Source organism: Erpetoichthys calabaricus, chromosome 9 (genome assembly GCF_900747795.2).
Source record: "Erpetoichthys calabaricus chromosome 9, fErpCal1.3, whole genome shotgun sequence".
NCBI lineage: Eukaryota > Metazoa > Chordata > Cladistia > Polypteriformes > Polypteridae > Erpetoichthys > Erpetoichthys calabaricus.
Window position 1 is genome coordinate 158,175,047 of NC_041402.2, and position 21,919 is coordinate 158,196,965.

The 21,919-nt window shown below is 39.7% G+C and overlaps 1 protein-coding gene and 1 long non-coding RNA gene across 6 annotated transcripts in view; one reads left to right on the plus strand and one right to left on the minus strand.

Annotated features, from left to right (window-relative positions):
* Nucleotides 1-21,919, plus strand: part of cadm1a (cell adhesion molecule 1a) — a 1,142,366-nt gene that overhangs the window by 1,019,611 nt on the left and 100,836 nt on the right. For 3 of the 5 annotated variants that reach the window (XM_051932359.1, XM_051932361.1, XM_051932360.1), the window contains one exon: nt 4,744-4,854. The exons of the other annotated variants lie outside the window; for them this stretch is intronic. In XM_051932359.1, coding sequence (XP_051788319.1) covers nt 4,744-4,854 — 111 coding nt within the window. The remainder of the gene's footprint in view (nt 1-4,743; nt 4,855-21,919) is intronic. 5 annotated transcript variants of the gene reach the window in all.
* LOC127529257 (uncharacterized) overlaps nt 1-21,919 on the minus strand; it is a 311,661-nt gene that overhangs the window by 258,473 nt on the left and 31,269 nt on the right. The window lies entirely within an intron of this gene.

The following is a 21,919-nucleotide window of genomic DNA, read 5'->3' on the forward strand; positions in this document are numbered from 1 at the left end:
TGCATCGGTCCTGATTTTAAATATCAGTAAAGATCCCAAAGATGTTTCCTAATGTTTTCTGTGTGAAGCCATAAGTAACAAATTGCAAAAGAGATGAATCAAATGTGAAGCCAATTCAGGGACATCTAAGCTTAAGCAGTGCTGGTGTAACTATGCTTTATTACATGGAACCTGCCGCCAGGGTAGGCTGGAGCTCCACAGCACTGAGTAGAATTAAGACGGTACGAGAATGTTATATGGAAAAATTCTGAGTGCTTGTCCAATGTCTGTGTATGTCACTGAGAAGTTCACAGCAACATCTCTGCAAGCTAAACAGCTTTGCCCTCATTCTGCAGCTTTGTCATTACATCCCAAACTCTTTGCTTTATGGCCACACTTTCTAACAGATGCTGTTAGGCAAATGACTCACTCCATTTTTGGTAAGCCATTTGTTTACTTTTCCAGATTCAGACCATTTTTATTCAGTCATCACTTCTTCCTGGACATTCTCCTTCTCATGCACATTATTATTCTCATTTTCCCCTATCATTACCTTGCAAGCATTCTTGCTCCCACTGAGATGTTTTGGTGACGCAGGGACAATAAAACATATGACTCCGGTGAGAAAGAACGGCTGGGACACACAGAGCGAGAGGCAATTTCTTCAGTTTGCGGTGCTCTCTCAGTTAACCCCAGCAGGGGCCTGATGTTTGCCTGGATGAGGCGGTCCATGTTCAAATCGCTCATGCTTGCCATCAAGGCACTTTTTACAAAGGGAAACATACACAGCTTGCTTGACAAGAACGATGGCTGTGCTTAAGCTATTTAGATATATCATCTGATAGGAAATTCAGACACTTGTAATCAATCTCTTCAGGCAAGAATATGAAAAAAGAAAAAAAAATAGAGGTTCAGATGATTGTATTTGTTTGGCTGGCAGTGTAGTATTGTGGCTGAGGCTGAAGGACTGATCTTCATGCCTGACTCAGTGTGTCATTCTGAGTAAATCAGTGAACCTGCCTGAGCTGCACATACTGTGCGTACAAGAAGTAGGATTGTCACTTGTACAATTATACTGAAATTCTTACTCACATGACCGACACACATGTAACAAGTTATAACTCTCCAGTGCCACAAAAACAAGAGTGTGTTGAAGTCAAGGTAAGGAGAGTCAAAAATGGGAGCCATTAGAGCAACACAAGGTTTATTTAGTGTCATTGCAATATACGTCCTCTCTCAGTTCATTCAATCAGACAAGCAGCTTTAATAAAGAGCCTACAGTACTGGATAACTGCGGATGGGGTACCTTATAGAAATGCCCAATATAACGTGTGCATATAGCGTTTTAAAGCATACAGAAGTAACCTGTGTCAATTAGTAGTGACTTCATTACAAACCAGTAACGGCGCACTGCACGATTCCGTGAAGTGAATACACTTTCCTATTCTTTCTCTGTATGTTTAGCATTCGTTTGCTCAGAGGTTGATGTGCTTGCTGCTTCCTGAGCAGCTCTTCTTTTCTCCTCCCTAGCGACACGCTTCTTCTCTTCTTCCGTCAGCATTTTTTCATGTTAAAAATGATTAAGTCAGTGTTTGTGTTGCAATTACTTAGTACGCTTTCCTTAATTTTTCACTTAAGCTGGCACTTAGGTCTTCAATCTGCCTCAAGAATGATTTAAGATATGAAGAGGTAGGGGAAGTGATGGCGAAGGTGGTAGTGAATGAGAACAGCACCCGTACGTACACATGCGCCTCACAGCCGCTCTACTGCCCTGCTGCTGAGAGTTGATTCTACAATAACATAAAAATAAAAAGAAGAATAAAATTGGAGGTCAATCATCACCCCGAAAGCGGATAGTAGACGTCATGTAGTATAAGTGTACCAAATTTCAGGTCAATAGGTCAAACGATTTGTGAGCTACAGGTGATTTAAAATCCTGGATAGACAAACGGACAGCCACGGTAGCATATTATATAAGATTAATAACTAATTTGAAATTTCAGTACTAAGTGAAAGTAAGTTACTGGCTCTTTTCTATTTTGTGTTATGAAAAGGAATTGAGTTTCACGCTATGATCTGCCAGTGATTTACATTGATTATATTTGGTATTGGTAGAATTCTGAACATCACATGATAACAGGACACCCAGACCAATTTAACTCATCACTCCCACTTCAAATAATCTTTGCAAAATACAAACACTTTTTAGTAAAATATCACATGTACAGCACATATGATATTCTGGCTTATAACAATCAAGGCAGTTCTCTGTACTTGCTTGATTTTTCACTTTTACTCATTTTCGAGGAAACATGTCTAGCAAGACAGTCACCTTTGGAAACATGAAGCTCTATTTGCTTTAAAGTATTTCACTTGTACTGTATGTGAGTAATATGACAGAGACAGTGTTATATGAGCTCACCTCTTCATTTGTAGGACTCGGTGGTATGGTAAAATAAAGCTCGGTCAGGGCATTTGTGAAAATGTACCACTTTGAATGAAAGATGTTTTGTTAGGACCAAGTGGCACACTTTGTTACCCACTCACATTCAATATTCCATTTATCCATTTTATGATAATAGCCCTGGACGGGCCGCAGTCTGTCAGTGAAGCCAGCCATCCCCACTGCCACATGAGGCCAATTTACATTCATTAATTAACCTAAACCTGCATGTCTCTTGGTAAGTGTAGAAAAATTGAGAGAAAAGTTATTTGGGATCAAGTGAGAATGTGTAAACTCTACTCAGGTCATCACCTAGCTGGGAATCAAAGACTCATTAGAGAAGCTGTGGGAAAGAGCAGTACTAGTAACTGTTAGCCATCATATAACAATAATAAAATTAGCAATAATATTAATAGGGGTTGTGGAGTGGTTAGCCCTGCTGCCACACAGACTCAGCTTCTCAGGCTCCATTGTTGTCTGAATTGTGTTTGCATGTTTTCCTATGTATCTATGTATGGATTTTTCTCCAGGAATTCTCCAGGAATTTTTTCTTTTGCATGACCAAAATTGTATGTACTATGTTACCCTGAAAATTTAAAATTCATCATATGCGAATGTAACAGATAGTGTGTGTGCTGGAGAGGGCCCTATGATAGACTGGTACCCTGTACCTGGAATGAATTTAGCAGGTTTGAGAGTACATAGTTGTAAAAGGCACTATATGGCATAAATTGAACTCTTTGGGTAGAACTCCAAGCACCATGTGCTGCTCATCACCTGCATAACATCATCCCAACAGTGAAGTATGGTGGTGGTGGTGGCATCATGCTATGGGGGTGCTTCACAGAAGGACGGACAGGGAAACTGGTCAGAAATGAGGGAAGGATGAATGGACCCACATGCTTCAGAGTGTGCATAACTTCAGATTGGGGCAATAGTTCACCATTCATCATGACAATCACCTGAAGCATAGTGCCAAGAAACTGCTGGAGTGGCTTTCGAGACAAGTCTCTGACTGATCTCAAGTAGCCCAGCCAAAAAATGACTTAAACCCAATTGAATGTCTCTGGAGAGACCTGAAGATGGCAGTTTACAGATTCTTCCTAATCCAATCTAATGTCGATTGAGAGGATCGGCCAGAAACAATAGAATAAACTATCCAGATAGATAGATAGATAGATAGATAGATAGATAGATAGATAGATAGATAGATAGATAGATAGATAGATAGATAGATAGATAGATAGATAGATAGATAGATAGATAGATAGATAGATAGATAGATAGATAGATAGATAGATAGATAGATAGTGTAATATGTTTCTGGAAAGTACATGTGTGACTAGTGATACTTGCTGTTCATGGTGTTAGAAAGTAATGATGTGTTGTGTGTTGGTCAGACATTGAAGTAAGGATTCCACTCTATACAGTACATGTGGAAATAAAACTGAGCTTAAATTTGATGTTATAATAATAATAAGAAGAAGAAGAATCTGTCCACTTATCCATCAATTCCTAATTCCATTAATTCAAGCAGAAACCAACACTGGAATGAGTTAAGTACCAATTAGCCTTTTTAGCACACACATCCTTGATGCGTGAGAGCAACATGAAGAAAATCCATTATGCACATGGTGAGAATACACACACTCCACCAAGGCAAAGATTTAAACCAGCTTTCTTACAGTCTGAAACTGCTGGATAGACTGCAACTACTGGCATCCCTGTAATAGAAGACCTAAGGTTAGGTGGTGCCTTAAAATTGTAAAGGATTGACTTACTGCTTCACTGTCTACCTCTCCAACAAAATCAATGAAGAGTCTTGAGGAAGTGAGAGTTTATCATAATGATTACTTCAGGCATCTATCTAAAAGAAGGATACTTGGGAGGCAAAATGGAGTGTGGTCAGTTTAGGAGGATCTGAAAAGACCTGGAAAACGTGAAAAAATATGAAAAAATCTCCACAAAAAATTCTCCTCAGTGCATTTCCTAATCCATGCTGTTTGTTTATTTGCATATTCATTCATTTGTATGCTTGCTTATTTTCAGTTTTTAAAGATGCAATGTTCTTAAACAATAATTTTTTCTTTCTTTCTTTCTTTCTTTCTTTCTTTCTTTCTTTCTTTCTTTCTTTCTTTTGGGGAAGGGGTGAAAGTATGGGCCATATTGCATGGCATTTGTTTTATTAAAGCCTCTCATTCAGAATGTCTCATACCCCTGTGCTTGTTCATTTGTTTCTTCATGTGTTTGTTTATTTATTTATTTATTTTATTTATTTATTTATTATTTGTTTTGTTTTTGTCTTCATTTTTTTCATCCAGATGCTCCCACTACCACCCCCTTACCCACTACAACCACCTCTCCCACTACAACCAGTTCCACTACCACTTCCACCGCCACTACCACCTCTGTCATGTCAACTGCCATCGAAGGTACAGTATCTCATGCCTTCCCTTTTTGGGTGGGGGTGGGGGGTTTATTCTGTGTGTTTTTTGTGAACTCCTGTTGTACGTTTTTAGCTTTCAAAACGTTGTCCATCCAGGTGACTGCAAACCTTTGGCCAGAATGCATAGTAGATACATAAATATTTGGTTTTGGATCTGTTTAGATGACATTTTGAGAAATCCTTAAACTACCAGAATGTGAAATAAGTAACGGTTCTTTTTTTTATTGTCTCCTTTATAAAGTCCATAGCACATGTTTTTCATTATGATAATGACTAGATGGCTTCCTGCACTTTAAAAAAAAAAGTCAATAAGCCAGACTAAGCAGCATTGAACTTGTATGAGATTAATGTTCTTTATTTGAAAAAGAAAAAAAAAGAAAATGTGTTTCATTAAAGCAAAGAAACCTTGAAGCTTTGTTTATGCGTAATAAGAAGAAATCGATCAGCATCCAAACAGAAAATAATAACACAGCGGGCTTTGCTGGGCTTAAAGTCGCACAGTTTCTCACTTTGCTGGACTATATGCCATCTCTGTCATTTTTTTTAGAAAACTGTATCAGTGTTCCGTTTGTAGGATGTACTTTTAGATGCCTCCATTGTCAAAGGTGCAGCGGACTGACATTTAGTCCAAGGATGGTTTCTGACTTGCTTAACTGGAAAACTGGATTAGAAAATCAATGGATGAGTTAATTCATTAACTAATTATTATGACCGATTTCACAACAGTGACCAAGAAAATTTTCTGTTCTGCTGTATTGCGTTTTGTACTCTCCAACAGAATTCACTCTGAAAGGCACTGTATAAAATTTCCATTAATTCCTTGATTATTCCAATTATAATTCTAACAATAAAGAAATGGCTACCTACAGTATATACTACAGACTTTGCTATGTTGAATTAAGCTCTTCATTTTAAGGGGCAGCAGGACAAAGGGGCTAAAGGTGTGGTCCATAAAGCATAATAGTGGCAGTTCAATTTCCATGTGTGGTTCATTGTGTGATCCTAAAGCTCCCATCACATGGAACAACTATTCTAGTAAGCATCATTTACATAATAATAATAATAATAATACATTTTATTTGTATAGCGCCTTTATCTTATTGAGTTGGGACAGTCATGTAATTTGACATCCGCAGTGACTCAGTCAGACCAGCCTGCAATTCTCCCTGATAAAATCAAACATGTTTGCTGTTGTCTTAAATCATGGGGATGGGTTTTTGAGTGTGCAGCAAACAACAACCAATGAGCACTAACCCAGAAGTACAATGCATGCAATTTAGCCACAAGGAAAGAGGGTGCTTTGGACTGCAAAGACAGAAGATAGGATTGTCTTTCCAAGGTCTCATCTTGTCATGACAGAATGGTGAAAAAAGAATGGCTGAGATTGCGGCTGAACTCACCTTACCTGGAAAACATTCAGACGCCTACTGGTGCTGTCAAGCAGTGCATTAGCTGGCTGTCAAAATATGGGGAGCTTGCAATTTGGAAATCTGAAAGTCTATCGAGATGCCATGAGGCAGTTTTGTCATTCATCATCCACTATGAATGGAACATAAGAAATTCGACCAGTGAGAGGTGACCATCAAGTCCATCTGGCTTGTTTGTTTTACTAATAGCTAAGCTGTCCCATTGTCTCATCCAGATACTTTTTAAAGGTTGTCAAGGTTTCTGCTTCAACTACATGTCTCAGTAGTTTGTTTCAGATCCCCACTTACATAAAGGAGTGCTTCCTGGCTTCAGTACTAAGTGCACTTCCTCTTAATTTACACAAGTGTCCTCGAGTAGGTGATTCACAGTTTAGTTTTAAGAAGTCTTCTGGATCTAATTTATCAGTGCCTTTGAGAATGTTGAAGACCTGAATTAGGTCCTCATGCAGTCTCCTCTGCTGGAGAATAAACAGGTTTGATTGTCCTTAAGTTCTGGGATGTACCTTGTCGACACAGCTTCAAGTGCTATTATGTCTTTTTTGTACAATGGTGACAAGAATTGTATACAATACTTCAGATGAGGTCTCACTAGTACATTAGATAATCTGATCTTAACATCCCTTGATGTCTAGTCGTGTAATCTGACATCTTCAAGGTAATGAGATCCAACAACTGCAGTCACTAAGTTTGAAATGCTTACCAACAAGGAGTCACCAGCCAAAGCGAGTCATGTAACCTGCCTCTGCTCCATTTCTTAAAAAATATATTTAACATCATCATACCAAGTGTAGCGCTGCTGCCTTGCAGTAAGGAGACCTGGGTTCGCTTCCTGGGTCCTCCCTGCGTGGAGTTTGCATGTTCTCCCTGTGTCTGCGTGGGTTTCCTCCGGGCGCTCCAGTTTACTCCCACAGTCCAAAGACATGCAGGTTAGGTGGATTGGCGATTCTAAATTGGCCCTAGTGTGTGCTTGGTGTGTGGGTGTGTTTGTGTGTGTCCTGTGGTGGGTTGGCACCCTGCCCGGGATTGGTTCCTGCTTTGTGCCCTGTGTTGGCTGGGATTGGCTCCAGCAGACCCCCGTGACCCTGTGTTCGGATTCAGCGGGTTGGATAATGGATGGATGGATGGATACCAAGTGTATGTATTGATGAAACATCTCAGGGTGGTGTTCACTATAGAAAAGGCACTGTTTGTATTTTTTTGATGTATTATATTTATAAAGTGTGTTACCAAGTATAAAACTTGTTAGGGTATAATTGTCATAATAAATAAAGTTTGCTGTGTTTTATTTTTGTTACCTTTCTCATTCCTACAAAGAGCTACAATCTTGATTTTTTTTTCTGCTTCACACAAGTTCAAAGCTGTTCAGTTTTAGATATGTTTTTCAAAGCAGTGATAATAAAGTCATTATTTATTTCATTTTCTGGAAATTTTAAGCACCAGAAGGGGCACTTGTTCTGCTTAAAGACTGTATACTTGTTTTCTTGTATTTTTATTTTTTTACTGAAGTGAATTTTATGATTACAATGAATTAAATATACTGTAATGTTTAAAAAACCTATTAACTCCAATTCACAGTTGCAGGAGCCCAGAGCCTGTCCTAATGATATAAGGCACATGGTAAGAAATAGTCGCTGTGCGTCCCAGTCTCACACACACAGGGCTAATAGATCTAACACAAAGGCCTCCAAATCCTCAGAGGAAAACGTCTACATAAGTGAGGAGAACATGAAGCCACAACGCAGGATATGCACAAATACACTCATCCATCCATCCATCCATTTTCTAACCCGCTGAATCCGAACACAGGGTCACGGGGGTCTGCTGGAGCCAATCCCAGCCAACACAGGGCACAAGGCAGGAAACAATCCTGGGCAGGGTGCCAACCCACCGCAGGACACACACAAACACACCCCACACACCAAGCACACACTAGGGCCAATTTAGAATCGCCAATCCAACCTAACCTGCATGTCTTTGGACTGTGGGAGGAAACCGGAGCGCCCGGAGGAAAACCCACGCAGACACGGGGAGAACATGCAAACTCCACGCAGGGAGGACCCGGGAAGCGAACCCAGGTCCCCAGATCACCCAACTGCGAGGCAGCAGCGCTACCCACTGCGCCACCGTGCCGCCCCAAATACACTCATATATATATATATATATATATATCGTTTGAATTTAGAAAGCTTTCAGATCCCTTCACTTTCTGCACATTTTCTTGTGGTGCAGATCACATTTTAAGTGGATACATTTGATATTTTAGCCATCCATGTACACTCAATAACTCCTAATGACAAACTGAAAACATGTTTTCAGAAAAGTACATATATACGTTTATATGTATGTATATACATGAACAGTACGTATAAATTCAGTGCCTATGAAAGGTATTCAACCCTCAGAAGTTTCCACATTTAATTCTTTATATGCCTTTCAATCGTAGTGGATTTAATTTGGCTTTTTTGACACCGATCATTTGAAAGAAGGCTCTTTAATGTCAGAGTGAAAACAGATCTCTATAAAGCGATCTAAATTAATTACAAATAGAAAATAAATGATTGCATATTTATATACAGTGCAGTGTATTGCTACAGCACACATTGGCTAGTGCTGTTGCCTCATAGATCTCTGCTCATTCACTGTGTGGAGTTGCACCTTCTCCCCTTGTCTACATGGAGTTTTCTCCAACTACTCTCTTTTTCTTGCCATATCCCATACGATGAGCAGGTTAGATTGACTAGCACAGGAGGTGTGTATGTGTGTGAGACTAGAACTGCTGTCCAGAGTTGGTTCCTGCCATGTGCCTGGCTGCTGGGATGGTCTCCTTCACCTTGCATCCCTGAGTTATATTAAATGGGTTATAGAATTTATGATATGTGATATGAACTCTCTCTTTACATATACATACAGTATATATGTTTTAAGACGCTAGGGGTCGCTGTTGCCCCTTCAAACCCAACAAACAGACACAGGTTAAGAGCAACAGGAAGATCCTTTAATTCTTTTCTTCATCTAATAGTGCCTTTAAGCACCTCCACCACAATTAACAGGCAAGTGAATATACAATAGTACAATAATAATCCAATATTCTCTTCTCCACATCTCCCAGCAAGCTCTGTCCTACACTTCGCTTACTATGTTTACAGCAATCCTTTGTATAGTCCTTGACCCAGAGGTGCTTCTGTCCTTCCGTTCCCCGGGACTTGCCAGCACTTCCAGGTCAGATGGAGAACTTGTATTTTCTTCAGCCTGGGAGTGCTTCGGAACTTCTGTCCCCGTAACTTTGGAGTACTTCCTAGCTTTGTAGAAAGTAGAGACTCCCAGGTCTCTCTGCAGCATCTCCTGGCGTCACCCATGGTACCCAGCAGGGCTGTGAAGCCGAACGCCAGATACCATGGTGCCCTGCAAGAATCTGGGGCACCACTATGCTGCAGGGAAGTTGCCATCTAGCGTGCTGGGGGAAGCAGTGTCCCAAAGAAGCTACCTTCTCCCATCCTTCCATTCTTTGGGCATCCCAACCGATTTGAGCTGCCAGCCGTCCATCACAGTGTATATATATTAATATATTAATTCATAGATCTGCATACACTGCTTCTAGGTAATGTCTTCTAAAAGAAAATGAAAGTAAATGTAATTTGAATTTCCATTAATAGAAGTTTTACATTAAAAGGACATAGTACAAATACCCAGAATGTGTGCACAGATATGTAAGTATGTTCATACAGAAATAGCAGCAATAAACTGGCTTGCAGGATAAATGGTGTGATACACAAGTGGACGTGTGTGTCTGTATCAGTGTGTATTGTCACAGTCATGGGGCCTGCTAGGTCTGTGTGGACAGTCTTGTGTTTTGACTGACAAGAGTCAATGACACTTAGAGAAATTAACTTTTGAGATCTTCTGAAAGTTATATAAAAATGAATGGCAAAGGTTGTTTCCAGCCATATTTCTAGAGATATCATGTTGTGAACTTTAATGGTGATGTTCTCTCTAATCGACTTGAATTGGCCTATGTGCCATCCAATAGTCGTCAGAATTTCTGAGCACTGCTGTGTTAAGCCGAGTCCAGTAAAGGTATTTCCAGTGAGATCAGGTCTATCTGCAGTGTAGCTGCTCATAAAGTCCACATTATGAAGACAAAGAAATGAGTCAATCTAAGATAACATTAATGTAAGGTCTTAATCAGAGGAAAGACTACAAGAAAACCTTCAAAACTATGAAAAAAGTCAATAGCATAGTAAGAATTATTAGAATTTTGAGGAAGAGTAGTTCTAATCATTAATCATGGCACAAGAGTATGTTGAATGTTGATTAGCACATGCAAGTACAAATTTCACTGTACACTGTATACGTGGCAATAATGACCCTGTTAACCTATACAGAAAAACAGAAACTTCAAAAAGACTTTTCTTCAAAATGAATATTTGTTTGAAAAATAGTATTAGTCTGGAGGAGCAAAAACGTTTAGATTGGCAGGTCAGTGGTTTAGAGAGAGAGAGTAAAATAACAGGTTGTTGGGGAAAGAAAAGGATCTCAAAGAGGGATGTTGTCCAGAATTCATTTCAGAAGGAGACAAGGAAATACATAAATCATATTTCAGTCTATGATCAATTAGTTGGAACTATCATCTGTTTGAGAGTGGAGTTCAAGTCAAAAATCCCACACCTCACTGTCCTCCTGGCTGCACTTATGATCTCAGACATAATTTATCAGAATTTAAGTGGAAAATGTAGAGTAAATCAAAGACAATTCTGTAGCCTGATGTGGTCATAACTGAACCCTTAGCTCTTACAAATGTTTTAGGCTAATGAACCATCATTCATATCATAAAGGAGGAGGATAGCTCTCTCATTCCATAGGAGGAAAATTTGTTGCAATAAAATGTTGAGAAATGCTGGCAGAAACAGTGTTGTTGGCAGCAAGGAACCAAAGACTTGGGAGAAGACAATCTTCCAGTAACAAAGTATATAAAATATTCACTACCAGTTAAAAACTTTCCAGTTATTATTGAAATTTCAGCAGTTCAAGTCCAAGGAATAATCTAGAAATGGTACAAGGTAAGTGGTAAACTGCCAGAGGTTAAAATAGTTTAGGTTGCTAAAACCTTTAAATTAATGTAATTTTCAAGCGTACTCAAAATGGCCTTTACTGAGAAAAAGGAATGGCTTAACACTGTACAGCTTTTCTGCAAACAACAAAGTTAATGAGGCCTTGAAAGTTTAAGCAAACAATTCCTACAGGTGTCCCAACATTTGATGATTATTTACAAACCCTGTGTCTATATAAAAGCAATGTTGGAACAAACTATGTTGGTACACCTTCAGAAGTGTTCTTTGAACAATATTGCAATGTATATTTCTGTCATAATGGTGAGAAAAAGTGAATTAACAAACAAAGACAGGCAGACCATTATAACTCTTAAAATTCCAGGTCTTTCTTTAAAACAAATTGCAAAAAAAGCCAAGTCAATGAGTACACTTTCTTAAATCATCAAAAGAATCTTGGAAACTGTAGGACTCTCTGACAGGAATGGGTCTGGCAGATCCAAAGCCACAACCAAATCAGAAGGCAAGTTTGTTAGAGTCATAATGGATAAGGCACAACTGATAAGCTGCGCTTAAAGCTGTTGCCCTGTGAGCTGTCTATCACATAATCTGTGGACGCTCAGAAACTTGTCTTCTGATTTTGTTGCGGCTTTGGGTCTGCCAGACTTGTTCCTGTCAGAGTTTCCTACAGTTTCCAAGATTCTTTTGATGGTTCAGGAAACAGTACTCACTGACTCCTTGGATTTCTTTGCAATTTCTCTAAAGAAAAGAACCTACGCTTTATGGGTTAGAGTGGCCTTTCTGTCTTTCTTTGTTAACAGGTCATTTTTTCACCATTATGATAGCAATATACAGTGCAAATGATGTTTCTGAGGGTGTACCAAAACTGTTTGCTCCAACACTGCTTTGATACAGCTTTTGTAGGTAATCAGCAAAAGGTGGGACACCTGTAGGAATTGTTTGCAGCTTAATTAACTTCCATTACTTCAGAAAAGCTGTATGTTATTACTACATTACTTTTTGTATACCTCTGAAAATTACATTCTTTTTCAGTTTTTGGTAACCTAAGCTTTTTTTAACATCTTGCAGTTTACCACTTAACATTTGTGCCATCTCAGGTTATTCATTGGACTTGAACTTCTTAAATATCTGTAACTATTGGAAAAATTGAGCTGTTTTAAACCTTTTGTCCAGTTTCTATATAGCCAAAAATTCACTGGCAGACGTAAAAACAAAAGGTCAGAATTGAAAGGCAAGACCACAGTCCATGTGAGAATACACAAAAACTGTCAAAATGTCAAAAACTGCTGCCCATCAAGCATGAGGGAACTGGAACAATTTGGACAAAAGCGGGTGAGCAGATGAACAAATCTGATGAGGTCTTATTCTAAAAGACGACCATGATCCCTATCATTAAGCACTCAAGAAAAGAATTATCATCTTTTTTAATTTAGCATGATTCTGTAGACATTAGTTGTCTGTTTACAGTTTTATTGTACTGATGAATGGTGAAAAGTTCAAATGAAAATGCCTTTGAATTTCATTTTGTAAAATGTCCAAGTGGGTGTAAATGTGAGAAGGTCGTTGTTATTAAAAATATAAGGGCTCTTTAAAATATCTCTCGCAAACATTTTGGCAGGTGAAAAGGACTATACTTGGAGGCCAGCAGAGTCTGCCTGCATGCTTATACTGATGTGTTTCTCAAAAAATAAAACAACTCCCATTAATCAATGGTATCTCTCTTGGCAAACGCACCAAGATTTAGCATTCAAAATGCAGTATGAGAAGCAAAGTTTTAGATGATGTCATCTAATTATTGTATAGTCCCTTTCCCATTTATCTATTAATATATTTATAGTCATTCATATGTACTGTATCTATTTGTGCAACTGCTGTTGACCCCTTTAATTTATAGATAGATAGATAGATAGATAGATAGATAGATAGATAGATAGATAGATAGATAGATAGATAGATAGATAGATAGATAGATAGATAGATAGATAGATAGATAGATAGATACTTTATTAATCCCAAGGGGAAATTCACATAGTTCAGCAGCAGCATACTGATGATAACAATATTAAATTAAAGAGTAATAAAAAGGTAGGTAAAAACAGACAATAACTTTGAATAATGTTAACGTTTACCCCCCCCCGGGTGGAATTGAAGAGTCGCATAGTTTGGGGGAGGAACGATCTCCTCAGTCTGTTAGTGGAGCAGGACATTGACAGCAGTCTGTCGCTAAAGCTGCTCTTCTGTCTGGACATGACACTGTTAGTGGATGCAGTGGATTTTAAATAATTGATAGGAGCCTGCTGAGCACCCGTCCGCTCTGCCACGGATGTCAAACTGTACAGCTCCGTGCCTACAATAGAGCCTGCCTTCCTCACCAGTTTTGTCCAGGCGTGAGGCGTCCTTCTTCTTAATGCTGCCTCCCCGCACACCACCGCGTAGAAGAGGGCGCTTGCCAATACCGTCTGGTAGAACATCTGCAGCATCTTATTGCAGATGTTGAAGGACACCAGCCTTCTAAGGAAGTATAACCGGCTCTGTCCTTTGTTACACAGAGCATCAGTATTGGCAGTCCAGTCTAATTTATCATCCAGCTGCACTCCCAGATATTTATAGGTCTGCACCATCTGCACACAGCACCTCTGATGATCACGGGGGTCCATGAGGGGTCTGGGCCTCCTAAAATCCACCACCAGCTCCTTGGTTTTGCTGGTGTTCAGGTGTTAGGTGGTTTGAGTCGCACCATTTAACAGACTCATTGATTAGGTCCCTGTACTCCTCCTCCTGCCCATTCCTGATGCAGCCCACGATAGCAGTGTCATCAGCAAACTTTTGCACGTGGCAGGACTCCGAGTTGTATTGGAAGTCGATGTATATAGGCTGAACAGGACCGGAGAAAGTACCCCTGTGGCGCTCCTGTGTTGCTGACCACAATGTCAGACGTGCAGTTCCCAAGACGCACATACAGAGGTCTGTCTTTAAGATAGTCCACGATCCATGCCACCAGGTATGAATCTACTCCCATCTCTGTCAACTTGTCCCTAAGGAGCAGCGGTTGGATTGTGTTGAAGGCCCTAGAGAAGTCTAGAAACATAATTCTTACAGCACCACTGCCTCTGTCCAAGTGGGAGAGGGATCGGTGTAGCATATAGATGATGGCATCCTCCTCTATCTATCTATCTGTAAATCAGCTCCCTCATTCATTTACAGTATGTCTTAATTTTTAACAGTTCCTAATACTTAACCATTAGTTTCTAAAAATCAGGGTTGGTAGGATAGTATCTAATTTTAAGTCTGAGGACATTTTCAGGATCCCCATGTCCTACATGTCCTTGTTGTAAGCCACTTCAGGCCAGTCTGTTTTTGTCCGCTTTACAGGAGTTTGAATTCAAATCGCCTGTGTTGTTTGCCTACCTGTTTCAATACAGACTCATCCTTTTTGGTCCTTCTTGTGACCAGCATGTCCTCCAAAAAACATGGTAGCCTTACTTGCTGTAACTTGCAGTTAAATCTCTTAAATTTGGAGGTGTTAATGAGAATTTGGTTGGTAGGGAGGACAGCAGGATTTTTCCCTGTAGTTTGGCTTAAAAGATATTTCTTTTTAAGCATCAGCTAAGCACTAACTGATGCCAAATTTCACCCATTCATGCCAGTTGTCCTAGTATGTTACATACACTGCATATTCATCCCACATGCATACAGTTTTAGCCGAGTGTGTATTATATAAGAGTTCACTTTCGAATACACAGCATGCCTATAATTAAAATGGTATAGCTTTGGACTGAACAAGAAGGATATTAGAATTGTGCTGCAGCCGATGACCTGCTTTTTAAAAAGCCATTTCCACCAATGTATTTACAAAGATAGCAGCTGCCTAAACTCTCCCACCCCAAGAAGGCCGACTCCATTTGTTCACACATAGCTTATGGTTATAGATCATAAGAGCCAAATGAATTCATCAGTGAAAGGAGGTAGAGGCCACTTAGAAATTTAATACATTTTTGATAAACTGGCTATAAGAGAAATGAAATGGGGTATACTGCACTTTAAAAAGAAAAAAAAATCTATTAAAGCCTTACATGGGGCTAAAGTGCTTAACAGCTGCAGGAGCTGACATTTAGAGATGACTAAATTGCCATTTATACTGTGAAATAAATGGCTAAATGGAAAGCTGACTCTCCCCCCGTATTCACATCGGGGACAGATGTCATTAATTCCTATTTGTATTGCTTTTGCAGCTAAACACAGCTCTGAAATAAACGTGTATCGATATTGCGGCGCCATAGTTTTGTTTTTTATTTATTTTTGTGGAATATAAGGGTTTGGAGCAAACGCTTCAGGGCACACTTTTAAACAGAGACAAAAAGAAAACATCTGTTTAGTTTGGCCTAAATATTGGGCTAGTGGAAGTGGTGTCACACAAATAAGCATCTTTTGGCATGCCGACACTGGGTAGAAGACCTGCAATTAGGTCTGTCTGACTTTACGCTCTGTTTTTTGAGAAGCTGGCATGTTTTTAGTTCAAACAGTGCGTTTTTTATCTCATGTGAGCTTTTTGAAGTACAACACATCTCCTGTAGAAATCTGACAGGAACAGCGAGGGCACCAGGATCACAAAAGGTGCTATATACTGACAGACTGAGGGGCTCTAATTGATCAGTGGGAAAGCCTGGGCCTAAGATTCTCACTTTGCATTGAGGGTGTTTAAGTGACATACTGAAGGTCACATACTGATGAGCCATACTTGAGACCTGGTGACCTCATCTGATGTCCTACATCTTCATATCACTGGCTATACTCAGCTCAGCTTATACTCATCCTGCTGCAGGAAGACACGAATTTTGGCTGCTATGGCCGTCAGTGCATTTAATTAATTTCTTTTACATTATTATAGTTCCTGTGGGCCAGTGTGCATCAGTTGATATCTTTACCAGCACTATCTTTTTTTCTGCACTTGTGACACAGTAATTGAGCACCGATAGACATCTTAAAGAGAAACAACCAAACATGGGAGAAAAAGCCTTAAATAAAGGCTCACCTCAGCATGATTCTGAATGGCAGTGAGGCCAAAGCTGTTTTACAGATTGTTTAAAGCTGAAGATCACACCCCTGTTTGTATGTAAAGTCAAAAGAAGAACATACAGTGTTGTGATGGAGACCCTCATGGCAGCACTCGGAATAAGGCAAAAACATAAATAAAAATATAACGTTTATCACAGAGTAACTTAAGGGAGGGATGATGACAGGGAGAACACAAAGTGGAAATAAACAGAGAACTAAGAAAAAGCCCTGCCATCCTCCTAGGCCAAACTGTACAGGTCATGGACTATGTGTCCCAAGCGGGGTTGTTCACCCACCTGTCCACCTAAATGGCATAAAAATGGATCCCGATGTCCATCTTGATCACACATGACTGTCTTGTAGTTCTCTCAGATTGTGCCACTGTGCTAATATGAATTTATATGTTATAGACTTGGTTATGGGGCACTTGCAGTACAGATGGGAGCAGCTGAGACCCTGGTCGGATTTTCTCAGATGTACAGATATTACTAGGAATAGGAATAGGTCACTAGGAATGCCTTCCCTGGATTACTAATGGGATCTTTTGGTAATTAATATTTCTCTGAATGCCGACTTCCAGTGCTGTCCATGTTTATATAGCCTAGGTGGAAGAGCCAGAACCAAGATCATGCTTCTGGAAGTCACAATTGCTCTTCTAGCCAGTGACAATTTGTTATTTTCACTTAACCTTCCTCCAGTGTTTAGTGTGTAACCCATTTAATACTCTCCAAGCTCACAAGCCTATACTGTATATAGTTAAGGTATATTTCAATAATTTTCTGAGATGTTCACCTATTCCACAGAAATAAAACCAACTACCCTGCGTCCAGTCACTATTCCTAAATTTCAGTCTCAAAAACTGAATTGGGTCCCACAGGATTTTGTGCACGAATGTAGGCCTCTGCTTTACAGTACCTTGTACCAGTCCTCTTCTATGCTGTACTTGCAGCCAGATTAGGTCAGACACTGTTCGCTCCCAACTTTTTCTTAATGGGGCCTTACAAATTGCTACCCTGATTCCCCCTTCACCCGACAAAAACCAGGCACCACACTTCAAAATATTATTTTTAATGAAAAGTGATTAAGTAAAAATCAAACCACAAAATACAATGACATGCGTGCATAGTTTACAACCACAAGACGAGCACAAAACACCATGAACAACACAAACAATAGTAGCGGCCGAACACATAGATCTCAACGATCAGTGAGGTTGATCGTAAAAAACAAATGACGCTCAGGTCATAGCCATGCGGAGGATGTGAAAGCCTCCCAGATAAGATTTTGGTCCTACTGGTTCTTTAACACTTACCACTCCGCAAAAGGTGTTCTTCTCTGGATGGCGCAAAACATCAAGGTAGTTTGTATTTTCCTGGCAATAAAAGTTTCTCTCTTCTTGCGCTTGCTGGATTTGAATGTCCATCTTTGCTAGTAACTTACTGATTATCCATCATACTGCTTGTACAATTGGCAAGTCCACAGTACCTCTTCTCACTTAATAATGGAGATCTTACTTCTGTTTGGGTCAAGTCAACAAACACTCTCTGGCCACTTTATTAGGTACACCTTACTAGTACCGGGTTAGACTCTTTTTTATCCTTCAGAACTGCCATAATTCTTCATGGCATAGCTTCAGCAAGGTGCTGGAAACATTCCTCAGGGAGTTTGGTCCATATTGACATGATATCATCACACAGTTGCTGCAGATTTGTCAGCTGCACATCCATGCTGTGATCTCCTGTTCTACCACATCCCAAAGCCATCATAAGATGAATACACTGCAGTTATAAAGGGATGGACATGGTCAGGTAGGCTGTGGCATTTAAGTGATGCTCATTTGGTACTAAGGGGCCCAAAGTATGCCAAGAAAATATCCCCCACAACATTGCACCACCACCACAAGCCTAAACCATTGATACAAGGCAGGATGGATCCATACTTTCATGCTGTTGATAACAGATTCTGACCATACTATGTGAATGTTGCAGCAGAAATCAAAACTCATCAGATCAGGCAAAATTTTTCTAATCTCCTGTTGTCCAATTTTGGTGAGCCCATGTGAATTGTAGCCTCAGTTGCCTGTTCTTAGCTGACAGGACTGGCACCTGGTGTGACCTCCTGCTGCTGTATTCAGGGTTCAACATGTTGTAGTTGTTCAGGAACTATGATGCCTGTTTTGGCAGTTATGATGACAGCCTTGACAAACACAATATTAATGATGCATTGGAGACAGTAATGATACTCGGTACATTCCTCTATGATGCTTTGAGTGGCCACATCTTCATCTGCAGAAATCAAGTAACAAGAAAAGGGTGGTTGCTATGTAATGGCAATGGCACCTTCCTGTACAGAAAACACAGGAATGTGCTTGAGGGTTTATTTTGGTGTGTCGTCCTGTGGAAATCGTACAGCATGTCACATTTACAATAAAAAATGCAATTCATTCCTCTGCAGCAATGTGAATGACAGTCCTAAAATAGATTACACCGCTGCAGAAAATACACATGGCAATGCGGAAATGTAAATGAGGTTGTAGAGAGCAATATTCTGTGTTTTCCTCTTCAAAACACTTTTAATAACCATCAAAAACATCTGTTTCATGAGTTCATCATTAGCATGCAAATTTAATTTTAGCGTCAATTTTGTGACCTGTATGCTAAATGGAACTTGGCTGTTTCACTCATCACTACTCTGCTTTTAGTTTGATTTTTATTTTGATTAACAGGAGGCTTTTTCAGAAATTTTAGCTGTAGTTTTTATTAACAACAGTAGCCTTGGTGAATGTGAGATATCATTTGAAATGCAAATAGGAGAAGGTCAGACTTTTCTATCAATATCACCCCCTGGTGTGCACATGAAGTATCTGTCGTGTTTTTAATTAATACAGAGATCATCTAAGATACCAGTATTATATAATTCCTCACCCTGGTGTTCAGAGGAGAGAAGCTGAGATGTGTCGGTGAATACCTCGCCTTGTGTAGAGACGAGCACAATTCCAAAGTCTGCATGAATACGACCACCACCACCGACTGACACATACACACTGTTTAAATCAATACTTTTGTATTCTAGATTAGCGGTCTGAGTTTAACTCTAAAGTGGTGCCGGTGCTTTCCATTTTTATTCTTACAGCAGCTGTCACCCATCTATATTACGCCCTTCTGATTGAGCTCCAGCAAAAATATTTTATAATCTAACACCATCAACAAAATAGACATGTGAGCTACTTCACTTAAGGCATCATAAAGCAGGCAATTATTCAAAACAAGAGTCGCATAGCAGCTTACGTTTCAAATCATAACAGCCATTTAAATGGCAAAATAAACCAAAGCCACCAGAAAAGAAATAATGTAAAGAGAGCTCACTGTGATTACAAGAACCATTTAACTCGGTAATTTACAAATTATACTCAAACTGCTTGCTGACACATTTGTGCAGAGTCAGCCTGTGCTGAAAACGTCTGCTCTGGAAGAGACAGGTATAAGGAAAATTAACAAGGAAAACGCGGCTGTATCCATCAAGTGTTAATATAATGTATATCGAGCAATTAACAGCATGAACCTGCACTCAGGACATTACAGATCAACATGACTGGGATTAGAAAACACTCAGTTGACTCTTACTGCAATGGAAATAGCGGTGCCCAGAATTGGTAGGTTCTTGCCAAAAAAGAGGAACAGGGATTTAAAAAGTGGTCAGGAGTGGAAGATTTATAAAGGAGAAGATCTCAATGAAAAATTATTCACCCTCATAGGTGGATTTTTTCAGTACTCATCCATTCATCCATTTCCTATTTTGTCACTAGTAATTGACAAGTTCAAGTTTTTGTTTCATTATCTCAAACCTCAATGACCAAGTAAGCAAAAAAAGTTTATTTTTGTATTTATCTATTCATTCACTTTTTGATCCCACTTATTCTCATAAGGGGTTGAGAGGATAAGTATATGAGTATGCATGCAAATGTTTCATATTATCCACAGAAAAATAGATTTGAAATGCCCTATGTGACATATCTCTCTAAGATAGATAGATAGAAAAGGTGCTATATATTTCTTCACCTGTATATAAGAATAAAAGATACATAAATAGATTTCTCCATTTATTTCTGAAAATCATTAAATGTAGAGTACATCAGATTTATTTCAGTAGTTGTTTTTAGCAAGCTTTTACAGATTGATAATAATCAAAAATAGATGGAATCTTGTAACCTACCGTATATACTTGCATTTTAGTTCTCCCGCGGATAAGTTGGGGCTTGATTTTACTGTATAATTTCCGGTATTTCATAATGTCGGACGTATAAGTCGAATGCAGAAAACTCACGCTATTGGTCCAAGAGATTATGATATGCTAACGCCCACCTGAGAGAGTAACCACAGAGCACAGTGTCTTTTTTTTCTATATATAGTGCCTACATGACCACACAGTAATACCCGAACTATTCTGAAGCAACGTTTGCACTGATTTGTGTTTTTTGTATCTCACACCCTCATACACCTTTATTGTAAGACCATCCCTTATCTACGATGGAGCGTTCAATCAGAAGAAAAAATGAAGCTGGTTCTAAATTAAAAGTCATTGAAGTGGCAAAAGAAATTTGTAACTGCGCTGCTGCAACAAAATTCGATGTGTCTGAGAAACTGATACGAGATTGGAGGAGGCAAGAAGATGTAGAAAAAAAAAAATTAAGCGGCCCATTTTTGAACGGGCGTATAAGTTGGGGTCTGATTTTATGATCGATGTTTTGGGTTTCAAGACCCGACTTATACGCGAGTATATTCTGTATTTGTAGAAATGAAAGGCACTATATAATAGATAGATAGATAGATAGATAGATAGATAGATAGATAGATAGATAGATAGATAGATAGATAGATAGATAGATAGATAGATAGATAGATAGATAGATAGATAGTGTCATGGATGAGCGGGGACACTGCCCGGCCAGGATGCCTGGATAGTCCCCGAGTTGGACGATACTTCTCCTCAGCCACGAGAGGGCAGTCGCCTGGGCCTAATTGGGGGCCACAGGAATGGAACAAGGACACTCACCACTGTGAGAAGACGTGGCCAACGCCAGGGGGCGCCCGGACAGTTAGGGAGTCCTGGATGGTAGCTCTTCCGCCACACCAGGAAGTGCTGCCGGAAGTAATTCCAAGGGCACCCGGTGTGCTTCCAGGTGCTCTCCTGACACTTCCGCCACACCAGGAAGGGATGTCAGGGGGAGCACCTGGGGCTCATCCGGGTCATAATAAAAGGGGCCGCCTCCCTCCACTAAGAGAGCCGGAGTTGGGAGGAAGAAGACGAAGCTTGTAAGGAGGGCGAGAGGAGGTCGAAGGTGAAAGAGAAGAAGAAGAGAAAGAGAAAGAAGAAGAAGAGAGAAAAAGAGAGAAGGTTGAAGGTGAGAAGAGAAGAAGAGAGAAAGAGAAGAAGAAAGAGCTGGTGAAGGAAGGCATTGTGGTGCAAAGAAGAAATAAAGAAGTGTGTTTTAGACATTCTGGTG